Source organism: Bos indicus x Bos taurus, chromosome 15 (assembly GCF_003369695.1).
Source record: "Bos indicus x Bos taurus breed Angus x Brahman F1 hybrid chromosome 15, Bos_hybrid_MaternalHap_v2.0, whole genome shotgun sequence".
Classification (NCBI taxonomy): domain Eukaryota; kingdom Metazoa; phylum Chordata; class Mammalia; order Artiodactyla; family Bovidae; genus Bos; species Bos indicus x Bos taurus.
Genome location: NC_040090.1, coordinates 22,670,388 through 22,687,766, shown reverse-complemented (window position 1 = coordinate 22,687,766; position 17,379 = coordinate 22,670,388). Strand labels below are relative to the sequence as shown.

Genomic DNA, 17,379 nt, shown 5'->3' with positions numbered 1-17,379 from the left:
GCTCTGACATCCTCCTCATTCTTTAGAAATGTTCTCTTACTATCTGGGAAAGATTGCAGAGCCATGAATTAAAAATACGATTCTAGGTCTCATGTGTGCCAACGAGTGCCCTCGTTAAAGCAGAATGAGTGAGATGAGATCGATTTCAAAGCTTTCCATCCCTTTGCCCCAGAGCTGCCGAGGCCAGGCGCTGAAAGGATGCACAGTAAAATTAAATATCTAAAAATTCATCTTTAATTAACACAACTGGATTAAAGCTAGACACCACCGCATATCATACAAGAAATGGCTGAGCTGGCTTCCAAGTGCTCTAATTCAATTAGGGCACAGTGAGTGACACTCGGGCGGGAAAGGTTAATTGGGGGCGCCGGAACGCAATCATTCCTTACCTAACCAGTCATTAAACTTCTTAACCTCTGAGGGCAGTCCCAGCTCGGTGAAATCGCCTGTGTGGAGAAGGATGTCCCCATAAGGCATCTGGATACCATCTGTTCTGGAGTGTGTGTCTGAGATGCAGACAAAGCGCGTGTGGCCCGCTGGTTTTGGAGTGTCATATGGGATGGGGTCGACCCTGAAGTAGACATAACAGATCCCATAACAGTTAAATATATTCGAACCCTCGTAATTGTCATCGCACATACATATTGACTGTTATCCGTGAACGCACCCAGACAAACCAATGCAAAGACAGAAGGGCCAATTATAACAAGGAACCCTTTGGGGGTGCAAAAGAGACAGCATCACCCATCTACAAACCCACTGGGCAAATTCAAAAAGTCTTACTTACCTGGTAGGAAAATTAAAAGGCCAGACTATCTTACACGTAGAGTCAGAAGTAACCCAGGCAACTGAGAGAGTGATTAATGGTGAAGTTTAGGGATATTGAACCCCAACTGGGGAAGCAAAATGATACTATTTTCTCTCTCTTCATGCTCCAACTGATCCCACTACTCATTAGGAAATGGATAACTAATTTATTCCTCCTTAAACATGCATAACTTTAGCAAAGAACTAATTTATGGAGAACATTCTACACATGCTTTGCTAACTGAAATGTTAAGAGACGTAGTAGATGGTAAGTACTTCTAGCCAATTTCCTTTCTAGAACCATTCAATACCTCTATCACGTTTTCAAGCAGAGATTCACAAATCAAATTGTGGGGAGGGAAGGTGACGCCAAAGTAAACGGACTTTTAAATAAAACACTGGATGTTCCAAGAACTTTGTCCAGCTGCTTCTCTACCACCTCCTGAAGCCCCAGTTACACCTTAGGTTACCTGGAATGCTCACATGCCTTGGGCAAAGCATCTGTTCAGTACAAACAAAGTAAGCCTTTTAATGGGTGTGTACAGATCTACATATGCATTAATATATGTACAGTTTTAGAGACCTAAGCACTGTGAAATTACACTCGGGCATAAGAATCAAAAGGCAAAATGATCCACCTGAAGCAAAGAAAATGAAACAGAACATTCTCATTTAATTGAGTGTAACAAAGTGTGCTAAATAAACTTGGTAAAGCAATGCAAATCTGACTCTTCAAGCATACGTTTTAATTATTTAAAGGGTTTATAGCAGAGTTAAGGATGCTTTAACTATATTAACTCTACACTGACAGCTTCCTGTAATTTCTCTGTAGGAATGTACACTTACTTTGGATTATGGGTGAAAAGCAGCAGCTATCAAAGCAAAGAGAAGGTCACAAGAGAAGCAAATATGCAATGTGGAGATGAGAGCGTAAAATGTTAAATAAGGAACAATATTTCATATCCCCACCCCACCCCGGGTTATTAACATGCAGCAGAGAACACAGGGAAAGCTCAACACAAGATTCTCTGCACCAGTTGCCTCCAAGGCTTTGTTTAATTTTTTGTTCTTTTCCCCACTTTTGTAAAAAGAAACGATGTTTTCACAATGGCAATGTTTGTGAGGGAAACAAAGGCAGTCAGTATACAACCTGCAGAGTCCCGCATTTCCTTAATGGTTAGTCTTTTAATTTTATTTTACCTTTGTCAGAGAAGAAGCAAGGAAGAAGAAAGGAGAACTGGAAGAAGACAAAAAGGATGCATGGACTGTGAACTGGTGAATACAGTGGGGCTCACTGAAAACCCAAAAAGAAAGTTTAACTTCTGCAAAAAAAAATTTATATACATATATATATATATATATACACACATACACCGGATTTTTCCTCTAAAGGTTAGAAATTAACAATGCTGTCATCATGAAGAAATTCACTAATCCACTGAGATCTCATGAGCAACCTAGAAACCCTTCTGATAGGATCCAATGTTGATTTTTTTATTATATATTAAAATGTTTTTCTTTGCATTACTGAGACTCTATTATACTGTCTCAGTGGTTCTAAATTGTATCAGTTGACATTACCTGTTTTCTAAAAGTAGTTTTCCCGGACAATAAAGGACTGTTTCCTGCCATAGCAGACTGTGTCACCCTCTGGAAGTGACACTTAATATTCTATTCCTACAGACAAAGTTAAGATGCTTGCTAGAAAGGGGCTGTGCACATCTATGCTGAAACCACCAATGTCTGAAAGAAAATTCATCAACCACTGGACTTTAAATGTATACATAAATTCATTATTTATATATCTTTATTTTCCAGTTATGTTCTCATCCTAAGGGTCAAGTACAGACACAGCCCCATTTCTTCCTTTCTGTAACTCAGTTAAGCTGTGGGCACAACCAGTACATCAAAATCCTTTAAGAAGCGGTCCCCAACCTCTTTGGCACCAGGGACAAGGTGAGTGGAAGACAATTTTTCCATCGATTGGCAGACAGGGAGTAGGGATGTTGTGCGGATAATTCAAGCACATTAATTTAGTGTCCACTGTATTTCTATTATTATTTCATCAGCTCCACCTCAGATCATCAGGCATTTCATTCCAGAGGTTGGAGACCCCAGCTTTAAGAGTCTACACGAGTTTATCAGAGGGACATCAGAGTCATCATTTTCAATTTATAAAACAGAAAGGAGCACAGATATAAATCCTTCCCTGTGAACAGGCCCCTGTGCTATGAACCTACTCAGTTTAGAGAAGTGAATCACCACTCAGTACATGTGTTTCTTAGCTCTGTGCTGGACAATCATTTTCTATGACTATTAAAACATCAGTCAGTTTCTGAGTGGTTTCAAGTCTTCCCCACCTTCTCTCCTCCTCCAGAGAAACAAAGGTCCAACAGAATTAACGGTGAAATAAAGGCCAAGAAATAAAAAAATAGAAGAGAGAGGAAGAAGAGAGAGAAATGAGTCCTCTCAGCTTTGAGCTGAAATAAAATGATGAGTCAGAGGGACACAGGACGACTGAGAAGGTGTATCCATCACCACCACCAACCTGATGTCATCCAAGGAAAACAATTAGTAGACACTGGGAAAGATACAGAGGACTGATTCAAGGAAGAGGGCTGTGGAAGTCCAAAGCCAGGGGTGGGGGTGGGTTATAAACGTGCAAAAACATAATTTACATACATCCCCTGACCCAGAGGCAATGATGTCCTTTGCTATCCATCAAAGGACAAGAAAATAAGACAGCATAGCCTGTCAGAGCCACGCTGCAGGGTAACAGGACAAGTATCACCTAGGGGTCATAGGAAAGAAGGCATCTCCACCCAAAGACATTCAGAGTTGAAAATAAGACGCCCAGTAGAACAGGCAAGTTGCAGCAGATGTAATTAAAGTTGAGACAACCCTAGGGAAACGACCATTTCCAAATTGAGCATGTGGTAAACACTTTGAAAAGGCAAGACAGCCAAACGTTTTCCTGTAAAAGCGTGTTTAAGGGAGACCCTGACAGCTATCAGAAGATCCACCTGTTCACGTTGTGGGAAGACCCTCCCGCTGCCTGTTCCCTCTTAGTTAACAACCTTACTGCTTACTGTTTATGCTGCTGACTTCTCACATGACCTAACATTTCCCCTAAGGCATCATGTCAAATATCCTAGCAAGTGAGTCTCTTACCAAGGCAATCTAACCCCCAGAGCCAGATTCAAATAGCAGAGTGAGATTTGCACGTACATCTGAGTACACCCAGGGGAAAACAAGATGACATGGGAAGATGAGAAGAAAACACTGCATCATAAAATCCCAGAGCTGGACAAAACCTTAGGGGGCATCGGGTTCAGTGCTTTATATGAAGCTTGAACCTCCTCTATCCCTTTCCTGGCTAGCTGACATAAATTTTCTCTCCAAGTTTTCCAGAGAAGGCAAGCCCCGCCCCTGCACTCCCTCCTCTCCACCAGGGCAGACAATTCTGGTTACTTGCTCGACTTGCTAGAAAGTTTCCAATCCAGAAGCTCTAAGGAAGCTGAGCATGGTCCAAAGTGACTTGGCCAGGAGCCTGAAGACTGAGTAACAGTTTGGCTGAGTTACTCATTTTGGGCAAGATAATCCATTCTTTTCACCTCGATTTTATCATCTATAAAATGGGAATAACACTGCCTAATCTCTGCTGTAGTCACTCGGTCATGTCCAACTCTTTGCAACTCCATGGACAGCATCACACCAGACTTCCCTATCCATCACCATCTCCCAGAGTTTGCTCAAACTCATGTCCATTGAGTCAGTGATGCCATCCAACCATCTCATCCTCTGTCGTCCCCTTCTCCTCTTGCCTTCTATCTTTCCCAGAATTAGGGTCTTTTCCAGTGAGTCGGCTCTTCGCATCAGGTAGCCAAAGGATTGGAACTTCAGCTTCAGCGTCAGTCTTTCCAATGAATATTCAGGGTTGATTCCCTTTAGGATTGACTAGTTTGATCTCCTTGCAGTCCAAGGGACTCTCAAAAGTCTTTTCCAACACCAACAGTTCCCAGGCATCCATTCTTCAGCACTCAGCCTTCTTTATGGTCCAGTTCTCACATCCATACATGACTACTGGAAAACCAAGGCTTTGACTATATGGACCTTTGCTGGCAGAGTAATATCTCTGCTTTTTAATACACTGTCTAGGTTTGTCATAGCTTTTCTTCCAAGGAGCAAGCGTCTTTTAACTTCATGGCTGAAGTCACCATATGCAGTGATTTTGGAGCCCAAGGAAATAAAGTCTGTCACTGTTTCCACTGTTTCTCCATCTATTTGCCTTGAAGTGATGGGATCAGATGCCACGATCTTCGTTTTTTGAATGTTGAGTTTTAAGCCGGCTTTTTCACTGCCTAATCTACTCTATCACTATAAGGAAATAAATTGTCAAGTACTGGATCTGACACGCAGCAGATGCTCTGAAATTAAAGATACTGAATGATGTAAGGTGGGGTGGGAGGGGGGGTCATGTGTGGCCATAAAGCCAGACCATCTGGCTATGAATCTCACTTCACTTTTATTAACACTGTGACACCGAGCAACGTGCTTGATTCCTGTGTCTTGGTTTCCTTACCAATAAAATGAATATAAAAATAGTTCCTAACTCATAAGATTGCCATGAGGATGACAAAGAATAATGCACTCAAAGCACTTAGAACAGTGCCTGACACACAACAGACTATCCATGTTAGGTTTTGTTTTAACTCAGTAGTAATATTTTTACTACTACTGGTAGCAGTAGTTAAGTTTTTCTGACCTCCATGTCTCCTTCCATTATAAGGAGATAATAAAGCTAGCACACAGCTTTGTTCAATGAAAGCTGATTACACACACAACGGCCAGCACAGCACCGGACACATAATCCCCAGTCAATAAAAACATTCCTTTCTTGGGACTTCCCTGGTGATCCAGTGGTTAAGATCCATCTTCCAAGACAAGGGACACACCAGCGTTCTATCCCTGGTCAGGTCAGCTAAGGTCCCACACGCCACGGGACTAACAAAGCCCACATGTGGGAATCATTGAGCCCACTCTCTAGTGCTGCGCTAGAGAGAAGCCGTGAGCCCACATGCCACACAAAGATCCTGCATGCTGCAACTAAGATCCAATGCAGATGAAAATAAAAATACTTTTTAAAAATTAAAACCATGCATTTCCTTCCTGTCACTTCTTTCTTAATCCTAGTTCTGCATTCAAACAGCAGAGAAGAAGAATTCAGTCCCTTTTCCACTGGACAGTTCTTCAAATATCTGAGGACATGTATTATAATCCCCTGAAACCATCTCTAACGTACTTGATTGGCCACACTGTCCACAAGTTTTTCTTTTGTGATAGGATGTCCAGTGCCTCCGCATCCTGGTGATCTCCTGGATACAATCCAATTGGTCAGAACGCCTCTATCCGTCATGTCAGAACTCATGGGCCACATGGATTCATGGGGGGCTTCCCTGACGGCTCTGACACCACCTTCAATGCAAGAGACCCAGGTTCGATCCCTGGGTCGGAAAGATCCCCAGGAGAAGGGAATGGCTATCCACCCCACTATTCTTGCCTGGAGAATCCCATGGACAGAGGAGCCTGGAGGGCTACAGTCCATGCAGTCACAAAAAGTTGGACACAACTGAGCGACTAACACAAGCACATATGGATTCATGGCCCCATGAGCTGTTTATCCAAGACAAATGCTAGTACAGGTGCTGGAGAACCACTAAGGCTGGACATCCTGGAGGATTTTCCTAGGGGAAGCCTGGGCTATCTTGAATTTTCCAATTAAGTCTCCGGGTTTTGTGCCAAGCCTCAAATCTTGTTCTTGAAGCTTGATTGTCAAATGTTTATATATCCCATTGCCTACTCAAACAAATAAACCATTCTCATTCACTCCGTCCTGACCCATTAGAGTTTTTTTGATTTTTTTTTTTTTACCATAAGACACTAATATAATATTATTGCTTCCACTCTGGAAAGCTCTATTGGTCATATCTGTTATTTTTTCAATAGCAAATGTATACGCTGTTGCAAGCCCTGACAGATCTTCAGAAGAGCTGTAATCATGTGGTTTGTTATGACATGAATTTCTTCTTTAGGCCAAATGAGAAGTAAAAGCCTTATGTACACATTTAGATTATAATTCACTGTCAAACGAGACTAAAACTCTTACAAAGCATTTTAACAGGATTCCAATGTATTTATCATTTCCCATTCCACTTGAAAACCATGATGCTGTGCTTATGCATCCCAGTGACTTTAACAAGTTTTCAAATGTGATATTAAAGCTTTCATTTTTACCCTGAAAATTCAGCTGACGTGAGAGTTAAAATTAGGTTTGTGATGTTACACCATCCACCCTAGACATAAGAATTCAGTCCCCTTTCCAATCGACTGTTTGATAAAGATATGCAAAACCCTCTAGCAAAACAATGAATAAATAAATACTGGGCTTAAGTTAGTACAGTAACAGAATTTTTCAACTGGAAGGGCTTCAGAGATGATCTAATCCTGTGTTCCGCTTCTCTGAGTATCGGCTTCATGGTTTTGCCTTTTTTGTATGCTATTACTTAACTTTTGTTAAGCATCTTACATTTTTTATACAATTTTGTTTGGTTTTGCCCTAAACAATTTCATCTATGTAGGCATGAAGTGGATATGGTGATTGTACTTTTCAACTAACATTTAAAAAAATACATAGGTATGAAAATTTTTAAGATTTGTCCAGTATAAAGAACTACAACTCAAGTTTTCTAACTTCCGATTCACTTCTCTTTTTACCTAACTTTGGAAGCTAAAAATATGCTTGGACTTGGAGAATAAAAGATGTTAAAAATAATAAAATGACATCAAAGCAAACCACCTAAACTCTTGTAATCATTAATATCTAGAGACTCTGCTCAAAATTATTGGAGTTTACTGTCAAAAATACCAAAGTCTTAGTGCACTGATGCCTCTATTTTTATAACTGCTATCCAACTGAATGGAGTCTCTTCAAACCTCAAGAAAATGCACATTAGAGTTCATTAGGAAAATAAGCAATATAGAACTTAATTTTTTTGAGTACTGGTTAAGATAAAGTCCCTGATGCTGGGAAAGACTGAGGGCAGAAGAAGAAGAGGGCATCAGAGCATGAGATGGCCGGATGGCATCACCAACGCAATGGACATGAACTTGGATAAACTTCGGGACATGGTGATGGAGAGAGGCCTGACATGCTGCAGTCCATGGGGTTGCAAAGAGTTGGACACGACCGGGTGACTGAACAACAACAACAAAAATAAAGAGAGCTTCTCATTCTCGGAGAGGTCAAGTCACACATGCAAACTGATTGTGAATGTTTCCAAATACAGGTGGCATTAGAGGGGCCACTTTAGCTGACAGACAAGCCTCATTAAAAAGAGCTCTGGCTGTGGCGGCCAGGGCCTTCCTGCACCCCCACTACATTGGTCATCAATTAGTTATGTGATCCTGGGCAAGTCACTGCCCTTCTTGTAACCTCTGTTCTTCAAGTGTGAAAAGAGAGGCAGGACCAAATGATGCTCAAATGATTACCTGCCTGGTTTCTCCACCACCAGAAATCTGTGCAAGACCTTAGAAACAAGTCAGTCTCGTAAGCACTTAAAACATGCTCTTTCCCTTTGCAACTGTATTTTCTGCTTTCCAGACAATGCAAAAGTAAATGCAGTCCAGATCCTTCCAAACAGAATCAGAATTAGACAGATTTCACATACAAAGAGAAGTGAAATTGCAATTTAGGACCATAGATGGAGCTCCCAGGTCTTTCTAGTGTAAAACAAAGCAAAGAAACCAGAATCCCAGTTATCACAATTAAACAAAAATTAAACGATGTGGGATTTAACTAGTTGCTTCAAAAATGGGCTGTTCTCCATTTTCTAAAACTCTGAGCTGATGAAACTCTCCCAGTTTAGCCTTCGTGTCCCAGAACAGTAATGGTGCCGAAACACAGTGAGGAAGCATAACACAGCCAAATGTTTAAATATACTCACATTTGTACCAAGGGCACTGCTTTCCTTTAACTGCTGAACTGCTGTATCAACACTGTTCTACCACCAACTAATTATAGCTAACAAAAGCCCACTGCACAGAGTGTGTCTCGTGTTTCATCTATTTTTTTCCTAGTACAGAAGTACAGTGCTTACATCCAACGAATACTAAGTGGTCATAATTTAATTCTTCAAGCACTGCATGTGATAGGAATTCCCGGTCCTTCTGCTGGTTCCACTGGGGTGTTGCAGTGCCCATCAGCCTAGCTACTGTGGAAGCCGCTGAAGCCTCTCCAATGGCAAACGGCTGGGTCATAAATATCCCACTGGAGATGCGTTGTCCAGGGTTAAACGTTTCCTGCTCTTTTAGCAACAAGGTTTGTTAGCTTCCACTTCTGGGTACTGGCCTTGACTTTGAAAAAAAGAAGGCACATGACACTGAGTGCCCGTCACTCCACACAGTCAACAACCATTTCCTTAACACCCACCTGCATGCCAGGAGTCATGGTAAGCTCTAGGAAGACAAGGAAGCAGCCTACAAGGAGTCCGGAGTTGACCTGTCAGTTCCTTGCAGGCATACCTCAGAGATATTGTGGGTTCAATTCCAGACTGCCACAATAAAGCGACCATCACAAGAACTTTTTGGTTTCTCAGTGCATATACAAGTCATATTTACATATTTATACTATTTACATTTTATCTTTAAAAAAACCAAGGTGCACGCTTTAAAAAATTACTGCTAAAAAATAACTACCATCTGAGCAGTCAGCAAGTTGCAAACTTTTTGCTGGTGGAGGATCTTGCCTTGCTGTCGGTGGTGGCTGACTGATCAGGGTGGTTGCTGAGGTTGGGTGGCTGTGGTAATTGTTTAAAATAAGATAACAACAAAGTCTGCCACATCAACTAATTCTTCCTTTTGCAAATAATTTCTCTGTAGTATGCAGTGCCATTTGATGGCATTTCATTCACAGAACTTCATTCAAAACTGGCACCAGTCCTCTCAAATCCTGCTGCTGCTTTAATCAGGTAAGTTTACCTAGTATTCTAAATCCTTTGCTGTCATTTCAACAGTCTTCACAGCATCTTTACCAGGAGTAGATTCCATCTCAATTTCTTTGCTCATCCATAAGAAGCAACTCTTCATCTGTTAAAGTTTTATCATGAGATTATAACAATTCAGCCACATCTTCAGGAACCACCTTAATTCTAGTTATCTTGGTACCTCCTAATTTGCAGTTACTTCCTCCACTTCAGTCTTAAACCTCTCAGAGTCACCCAGGAAGGCTGGAATCAACTTCCAAACTCTTGTTACTGCTGATAGTCTGACCTCTTCTCACGAATCACCAGTGTTCTTCATGGCATCTAGAACAGTGAATCCTTCACTGTTTGAAAACAGAAGGTTTTCAATTTCCTTTGCCCAGATGCATGAGAGAAATCATCATCTATAGCAGCTACAGATGTAAGAAATATATTTCTTAAATTATAAACCTGAAAGTCAAAATCAACAACTACAGAATGGCTGCTGTGTTGGTGTGGCACACATGCACGCTCAGTTGTGTCCAATGCTTTGTGACCCCATGGACTGTAGTCCTCCAGGCTCCTCTGTCCATGGGATTTTCCAGGCAAGAATACTGGAGTGGGTTGCCATTCCCTTCTCCAGGGGATCTTCCCAATCCAGGGGTCCAACCTGAATTGGCAGGTGATTCTTTACCACTGAGCCACCTGGGAAGCCCCCAACACCACCTTGTTGAGCATCTCCATCAGAGAGCTCTTGGCTGATTACATGCACTGTCTGTGAGCAGTCATATCCTGAAAAGAATGTTTTGGTTTTTTTTCCTGAACAGTAGGTCTCAGTAGTTGGCTTAAAATATTCAGTAAACCATGGTGTAAACAGATTTGTTGTCATCCCAGCATCACTGTGCCATTTACAGAGCACAGGCAGAGTTGATTAAGTATGATCCTTGGGAATCCTAGGCTTTTTTTTTTTTTTAAACTTTACATAATTATATTAGTTTTGCCAAATATCAAAATGAATCCGCCACAGGTATACATGTGTTCCCCATCCTGAACCCTCCTCCCTCCTCCCTCCCCATACCATCCCTCTGGGTCGTCCCAGTGCACTAGCCCCAAGCATCCAGTATCCTGCATCGAACCTCTACTGGCAACTCGTTTCTTACATGATATTTTACATGTTTCAATGCCATTCTCCCAAATCTTCCCACCCTCTCCCTCTCCCACAGAGTCCATAAGACTGTTCTATACATCAGTGTCTCTTTTGCTGTCTCGTACACAGGGTTATTGTTACCATCTTTCTAAATTCCATATATATGCGTTAGTATACTGTATTTATGTTTTTCCTTCTGGCTTACTTCACTCTGTATAATAGACTCCAGTTTCATCCACCTCATTAGAACTGATTCAAATGTATTCTTTTTAATGGCTGAGTAATACTCCATTGTGTATATGTACCACAGCTTTCTTATCCATTCATCTGCTGATGGACATCTAGGTTGCTTCCATGTCCTGGCTATTATGAACAGTGCTGCGATGAACATTGGGGTACACGTGTCTCTTTCCCTTCTGGTTTCCTCAGTGTGTATGCCCAGCAGTGGGATTGCTGGATCATAAGGCAGTTCTATTTCCAGTTTTTTAAGCAATCTCCACACTGTTCTCCATAGTAGCTGTACCAGTTTGCATTCCCACCAACAGTGTAAGAGGGTTCCCTTTTCTCCACATCCTCTCCAGCATGTATTATTTGTAGACTTTTGGATCACAGCCATTCTGACTGGTGTGAAATGGTATCTCATAGTAGTTTTGATTTGCATTTCTCTGATAATGAGTGATGTTGAGCATCTTTTCATGTGTTTGTTAGGCTTTTTGGAATGCTAAAGGAGCACAGGCTTCAACTTAAAGCCACCAACTGGATTAGCCCCTAACAAGATAGTCAGCCTGTCCTTTGAAACTTTGAAGCCAGGCACTGACTTCTCCTCTCTAGCTATACAAGTCCTAGATGGCACCTTCTTGCAACATATGGCTTTCTGTCTGCATTGAAAAATAGCTATTTAATGCAGGTCCCCTTTTTGACCTTTTTGACACCAGGGACTAGTTTCCTGGAAGATGATTTTTCCCTGGACCAGTAGGGGGATGGTTTCAGGGTGATTCATTACATTTATTGTGCACTTTATTTCCATTATTATTATATCAGCTCCACCTCACATCATCAGGCACTAGATCCTGGCAGCTGGGGACCCCTGGTTTAGTGCTGCCATCTTAATTAACTATCTTGGCTAGATCTTCTGGACAACTTAAAGCAGCTTCTACATCAGCACTGCTTCACCCTGCATTTTGATGTGTTGGAGACAGCTTCTTTCCTTAAGCCTGACGAACCAGCTCTGTTAGTGTCAAACATTTCTTCTGCAGCTTTCTCAGCTCTGAGCTCTCTCAGGCTTGACAGAATTGAAGAGAGTCAGGCTTTTGTTCTGGAAAAGGCAATGGCAACCTACTCCAGTACTCTTGCCTGGCAAACCCCATGGATGGAGGAGCCTGGTAGGCTGCAGTCCCTGGGGTCGTTAGGAGTCGGACAGGACTGAGCAACTTCACTTTCACTTTTCACTTTCATGCATTGGAGAAGTAAATGGCAACCCACTCCAGTGTTCTTGCCTAGAGAATCCCAGAGGGATTCTGGGCATCTCCATCTCCTGGTCGGCTGCCGTCTTTGGGGTTGCACAGAGTCGGACACGACTGAAGCGACTTAGCAGCAGCAGCAGCAGGCTTTTGTTCTAGATCAGGCTCTGGCTTAGGGGAATGTTGTGACTGGTTGGATCTTCTCTCCAGACCATTCAAAACTTTCTCCATATCAACAATAAGGCTGTCTCACTTTCTTATCATTCATGTATTCAGTGGAGTAGCACTTTCAATTTTCCTCAAGAACTTTTCCTTTACATTCATAACTTGGCTAAGTATTCGGTGCAAGAGACCTAGCTTTCAGACTATCTTGGCTTTTGGCATGCCTTCCTCACTAAGCTGAATCATTTCTACTTTTCTTTGACTTCAAGTGAGAGCTGTGCAACTCTTCCTTTTACTTGGACACTTAGAGGCTACTGTAAGCTTATTAATTATCCTAATTTCAATATTTTTTGTGTGTCTTAGGGAATAGGGAAAGGAAAGAGGAGGAGAGAGAGCAGGGAACAGCTGGTCAGTGGAGCAGTCAGAAATACACAAAACACTCATTAAGTTCATTGTCTCATACAAGGCATGGTTTGTGGCATCCAACGCCCCGTAACAATTACAACAGTTACATCAAAGATCACTGATCACAAATCACCTTTGGTAAGTATAATAATAATGAAAAACATTGAAATATTGTAAGAATTACCAAAACGTGACACAGAGACACAAAGTCACCAAATGCTGCTGGAAAAAGTAGTACCAAAAGATTTGTTCAACAGAGGGATTGCCATAAACCATCCATTTGTAAAAAACAAACAAACAAAATGCAGCATCTGTAAAGCACAATAAATCTAGGTATGTCTGCATTCAACAAATGCATGATTTCTGTTCAGTCACTGAGCTCTTTCCCAGACATTTATTAAGCACCTTCTATGGACCAGATTGCGCTAGGTGCTGGGGAGACAGATAAAGCCAAGCCCCAGAAGGTTTCTGTGGTGTGCAAACAAGTGATTTATGAAACAACTCGGGAACAGCTAGAATCAAGGACCTGCATGATGGTGGTTGTCGCAAATAATCAAGGATGTGCAGGGTACTGTGGGATAAAGGAGAAAATGCCTGGCACTGCGCATGGGTTAGGAAGGACAGGGAACATCGCAATGGACACAGGACACCAGGGGGTGTCTCAATTCAATTTCAAATGCTGGGGACAAAGGATCTCAGGCTCAGAAAGAAGAGGCATGAGAGTGGCCTGAAGCTGGAATCTGAATTGGGATTTAAACAAGCACAGAACTTGGAAAGTCAGGCAGAAAAGAGGAGCAATCCAGGCCACAGAGGACACTGCAAGGAAGCGCATCACTTATTTAGGGACTTGTGAGTGAAGAGGCACTGCCAGAGCAGATTCACTGTGTCAGAGAGCAGCAGAAGGTTCGAAAGGCTGGTGGGACTGGGGACCACACCAAGGAGAGCCAGACTGTAGGGCCTGAACCAGTCCCAGAGGCCATGGAAACCCGCCCCCTCCGCCACACTCACTGAAAGATGCGAGCAGCCACAAAGGCAGCTGGCTTTAAGGAAAACTGACATGGCCTCTGCAGGATGTGAGGGATGGGATGGTGCTGGGGGTACTAAAGAAAAGGAGGCTGACTCAAAATTACCTGCAAAAAAATCTAGGCGTATGTTTGATAAGGGCACACCCAGTAAAAACAGAAAGTAGAGGATAAGAAGGAAAGGCAGTAGAAACCTGAAACTGTAAATGATAATTGGAGAAGTAGTCAAAAATGAACTACAACATCCTACATGATTATAGTTCCTGTAGCTCCATCTGTTCCCCACTTTTATGCCTGATCTGATGCTACAGACCAAGTGTCTGTGTCCTCCCCTAAAATTCATATGTTGAAGCCCTAATATGATTGTATTTGAAGGTCGAGTCTTTGAGAGGTAATCAGGTCAAGAGGGAGGAACATTTATGAACGGAGTGAGTGGCCTTATAAAAAGAGACACAAGAAAGATGACCTTGACAGAGCAAGAAGGCACCCACTGACGGGATCTCACCAGGAACTAAACTGGCTGGCACCTTAATCACGGATTTCCCAGGCTCTGTAATCGTAAGAAATAAATATTTGCTGTTTAAGCCACTCAGTCTGTAGTACTTGTGACAGCAACTCAAGCTGACTAAGACATCTGGATGAAATCTGGATACCAACAAAGAATTTTTGGGCTGAAAATAATGATAGTCATGATGGGAACAACAGCAACCGTTTTCATTTTGAAGCCAGGTGCTATGTGATGCCCTTCATCTGAACAGCTTTCATTTAATCCCTACAGCAGGTAGGCCCCATATTTCTCCCATGTTACCAATGAGGAACCTGAGACTCAGATTAAGCAAAGGCAGAAGGCCAGTAGATGGCTCTGCCCCAAGATAACCATCCAGAGTCTGCTCTGTCATCTGACAGTTTTACAACCTCCTCTTACACAGCTTTCCTGGTGGCTCAGATGGTAAAGAATCTGCCTGCAAAGCAGGAGACCCAGGTTCAGAAAGATCCCCTGGAGAAGGGAATGGCAACCCACTCCAGTATTCTTGCCTGGAAAATTCCATGGACAGAGGAGCCTGATGGGTTACAGTCCATGGGGTGGCAAAGAGTCTGACACGATTGAGCAATTAACACTTACACAGCACACCCAGATGTTAAGGCAGATTCTGTCCTAAAATGGGGAATACGGTTTTTTTAATCAATAATTACAAGGACCAACTTCAAAAATAAAATGCGGGTGATTTTCAAACACTGGGCGCACCTGAAAAACATGTCTTCATCTGGCTCAGTCCAGGAGAAAGCGTGTTAAGAGACACAAAAAACACAACCATTTACTTTTTTACATGTTGGGGGAGATAGTCATGAACAGCGTTGGGTCTAATGGATAAAAAGGAATTTTTTTGGGGGGGTATTAAAACTCTGCCAAAGGAAACTGAATTCTCCTCCACTTTTCAATTCATCAAAGTCAGGTTTTCTAAGGCTCTATGTCTCACAAGAAGCCGATAACAGAATTTGTTGTTAATTGTGCTTATCAGAAGTGTTCAGTTCAGCCACTGAGTCAGGTCTGACTCTGCGATCCCAAGGAATGCAGCACACCAGGCTTCCCTGTCCATCACCAATTCCCAGAGCTTGCTCGAACTCATGTCCATGAAGTCAGTGATGCCATTCAACCATCTCATCCTCTGTCATCCCTTTCTCCTCCTGCCTTCAATCTTTCCCAGCATCAGGGTCTTTTCCAATGAGTTAGTTCTTTGTATCAGGTGGCCAAAGTATTGGCGCTTCAGCTTCACCATCAGTCCTTCCAATGAATATTCAGGACTGATTTCCTTTAGGATTGACTGGTTTGTGTAGGTAACTTCATATTTCCATGGCTAAAGGGCCTTTTTTAAAGTGTGTGGCCAAAAGTTGAATTTTAACAGTCCATAATAAGGGAGCAACAGAGAATGAGATGGTTGGATGGCATCACCAACTCAATGCACATGAGTTTGAGCAAATTCCAGGAGACAGTGAAGGACAGGGAAGCCTGGTATGCTGCAGTCCATGGTGTCACAAGAAGTATGACATGACTTCGTGACTGAACAACAACAAAATGTTTTTTCCAACTCTGAGCTGAGTTTATTGACTTACTTTCAAAAAATCAGTTGTCCCTAAGGCAGAAAGACCATTTTATATATGCATGAACTTCATGTAAGTCCATTACGAGACAAATGCTTATTCCTAAGACCACATAATATGATTAATTAAAATCAGAATTTGCTAAATCATGCCTGAGTCTTTTGCAAATCCATGAACTTTGGCCCGCCAGGCTCATCGGTCTATAGGATTATCCTGGCAAGAATACTGGAGTGGGCTACCATTTCCTTCTCCAACTTAACATGATGTCAACATTTAAAGACCTTTCAAAACGAATCCAATACAAGAATTTTCAGACTCAGTATATCTTACTCTGGAGACTGTTTGATGACAGTAAGAAAACCATTTTACCCTACATCTTTATCTTTTGCTGAAATAGCTAGTCCACTTCTACTGTGAAAATTATTGAGTTGGCCCAAAAGTTCATTCAGGTTTTTCTGTACCATCTTACCAAAAAACCCAAATGAATTTTTTGGCCAAACCAATACATAGTTCCTACACAATGGCAGAACCCACAGAGGACTACTTCCCTCTTTGGAAGTGAGTACTTACTTCCTTGGTAGCGTATTTCATGGTTTACATTTCCCCAAGGGTATCTCTGCTTATTTAACTTATATGCAGAGTACATCATGAGAAACGCTGGACTGGAAGAAACACAAGCTGGAATCAAGATTGCCGGGAGAAATATCAATAACCTCAGATATGCAGATGACACCACCTTTATGGCAGAAAGTGAAGAGGAACTAAAAAGCCTCTTGATGAAAGTGAAAGTGGAGAGTGAAAAAGTTGGCTTAAAGCTCAACATTCAGAAAACGAAGATCATGGCATCCGGTCCCATCACTTCATGGGAAATACATGGGGAAACAGTGGAAACAGTGTCAGACTTTATTTTGGGGGGCTCCAAAATCACTGCAGATGGTGACTGCAGCCATGAAATTAAAAGACGCTTACTCCTTGGAAGGAAAGTTATGACCAACCTAGATTCAAAAACAGAGACATTACTTTGCCAACAAAGGTCCGTCTAGTCAAGGCTATGGTTTTTCCTGTGGTCATGTATGGATGTGAGAGTTGGACTGTGAAGAAGGCTAAGTGCCGAAGAATTGATGCTTTTGAACTGTGGTGTTGGAGAAGACTCTTGAGAGTCCCTTGGACTGCAAGGAAATCCAACCAGTCCATTCTGAAGGAGATCAGCCCTGGGCTTTCTTCGGAAGGAATGATGCTAAAGCTGAAACTCCAGTACT

At 42.1% G+C, this 17,379-nt stretch overlaps 1 protein-coding gene across 4 annotated transcripts in view; it reads right to left on the bottom strand.

Moving 5' to 3' along the window:
- The window catches only part of MPPED2 (metallophosphoesterase domain containing 2), a 210,870-nt gene that overhangs the window by 152,658 nt on the left and 40,833 nt on the right, over positions 1 to 17,379 (bottom strand). For 3 of the 4 annotated variants that reach the window (XM_027562769.1, XM_027562772.1, XM_027562771.1), the window contains exon 3: positions 390 to 571. The exons of the other annotated variant lie outside the window; for it this stretch is intronic. In XM_027562769.1, coding sequence (XP_027418570.1) covers positions 390 to 571 — 182 coding nt within the window. The remainder of the gene's footprint in view (positions 1 to 389; positions 572 to 17,379) is intronic. 4 annotated transcript variants of the gene reach the window in all.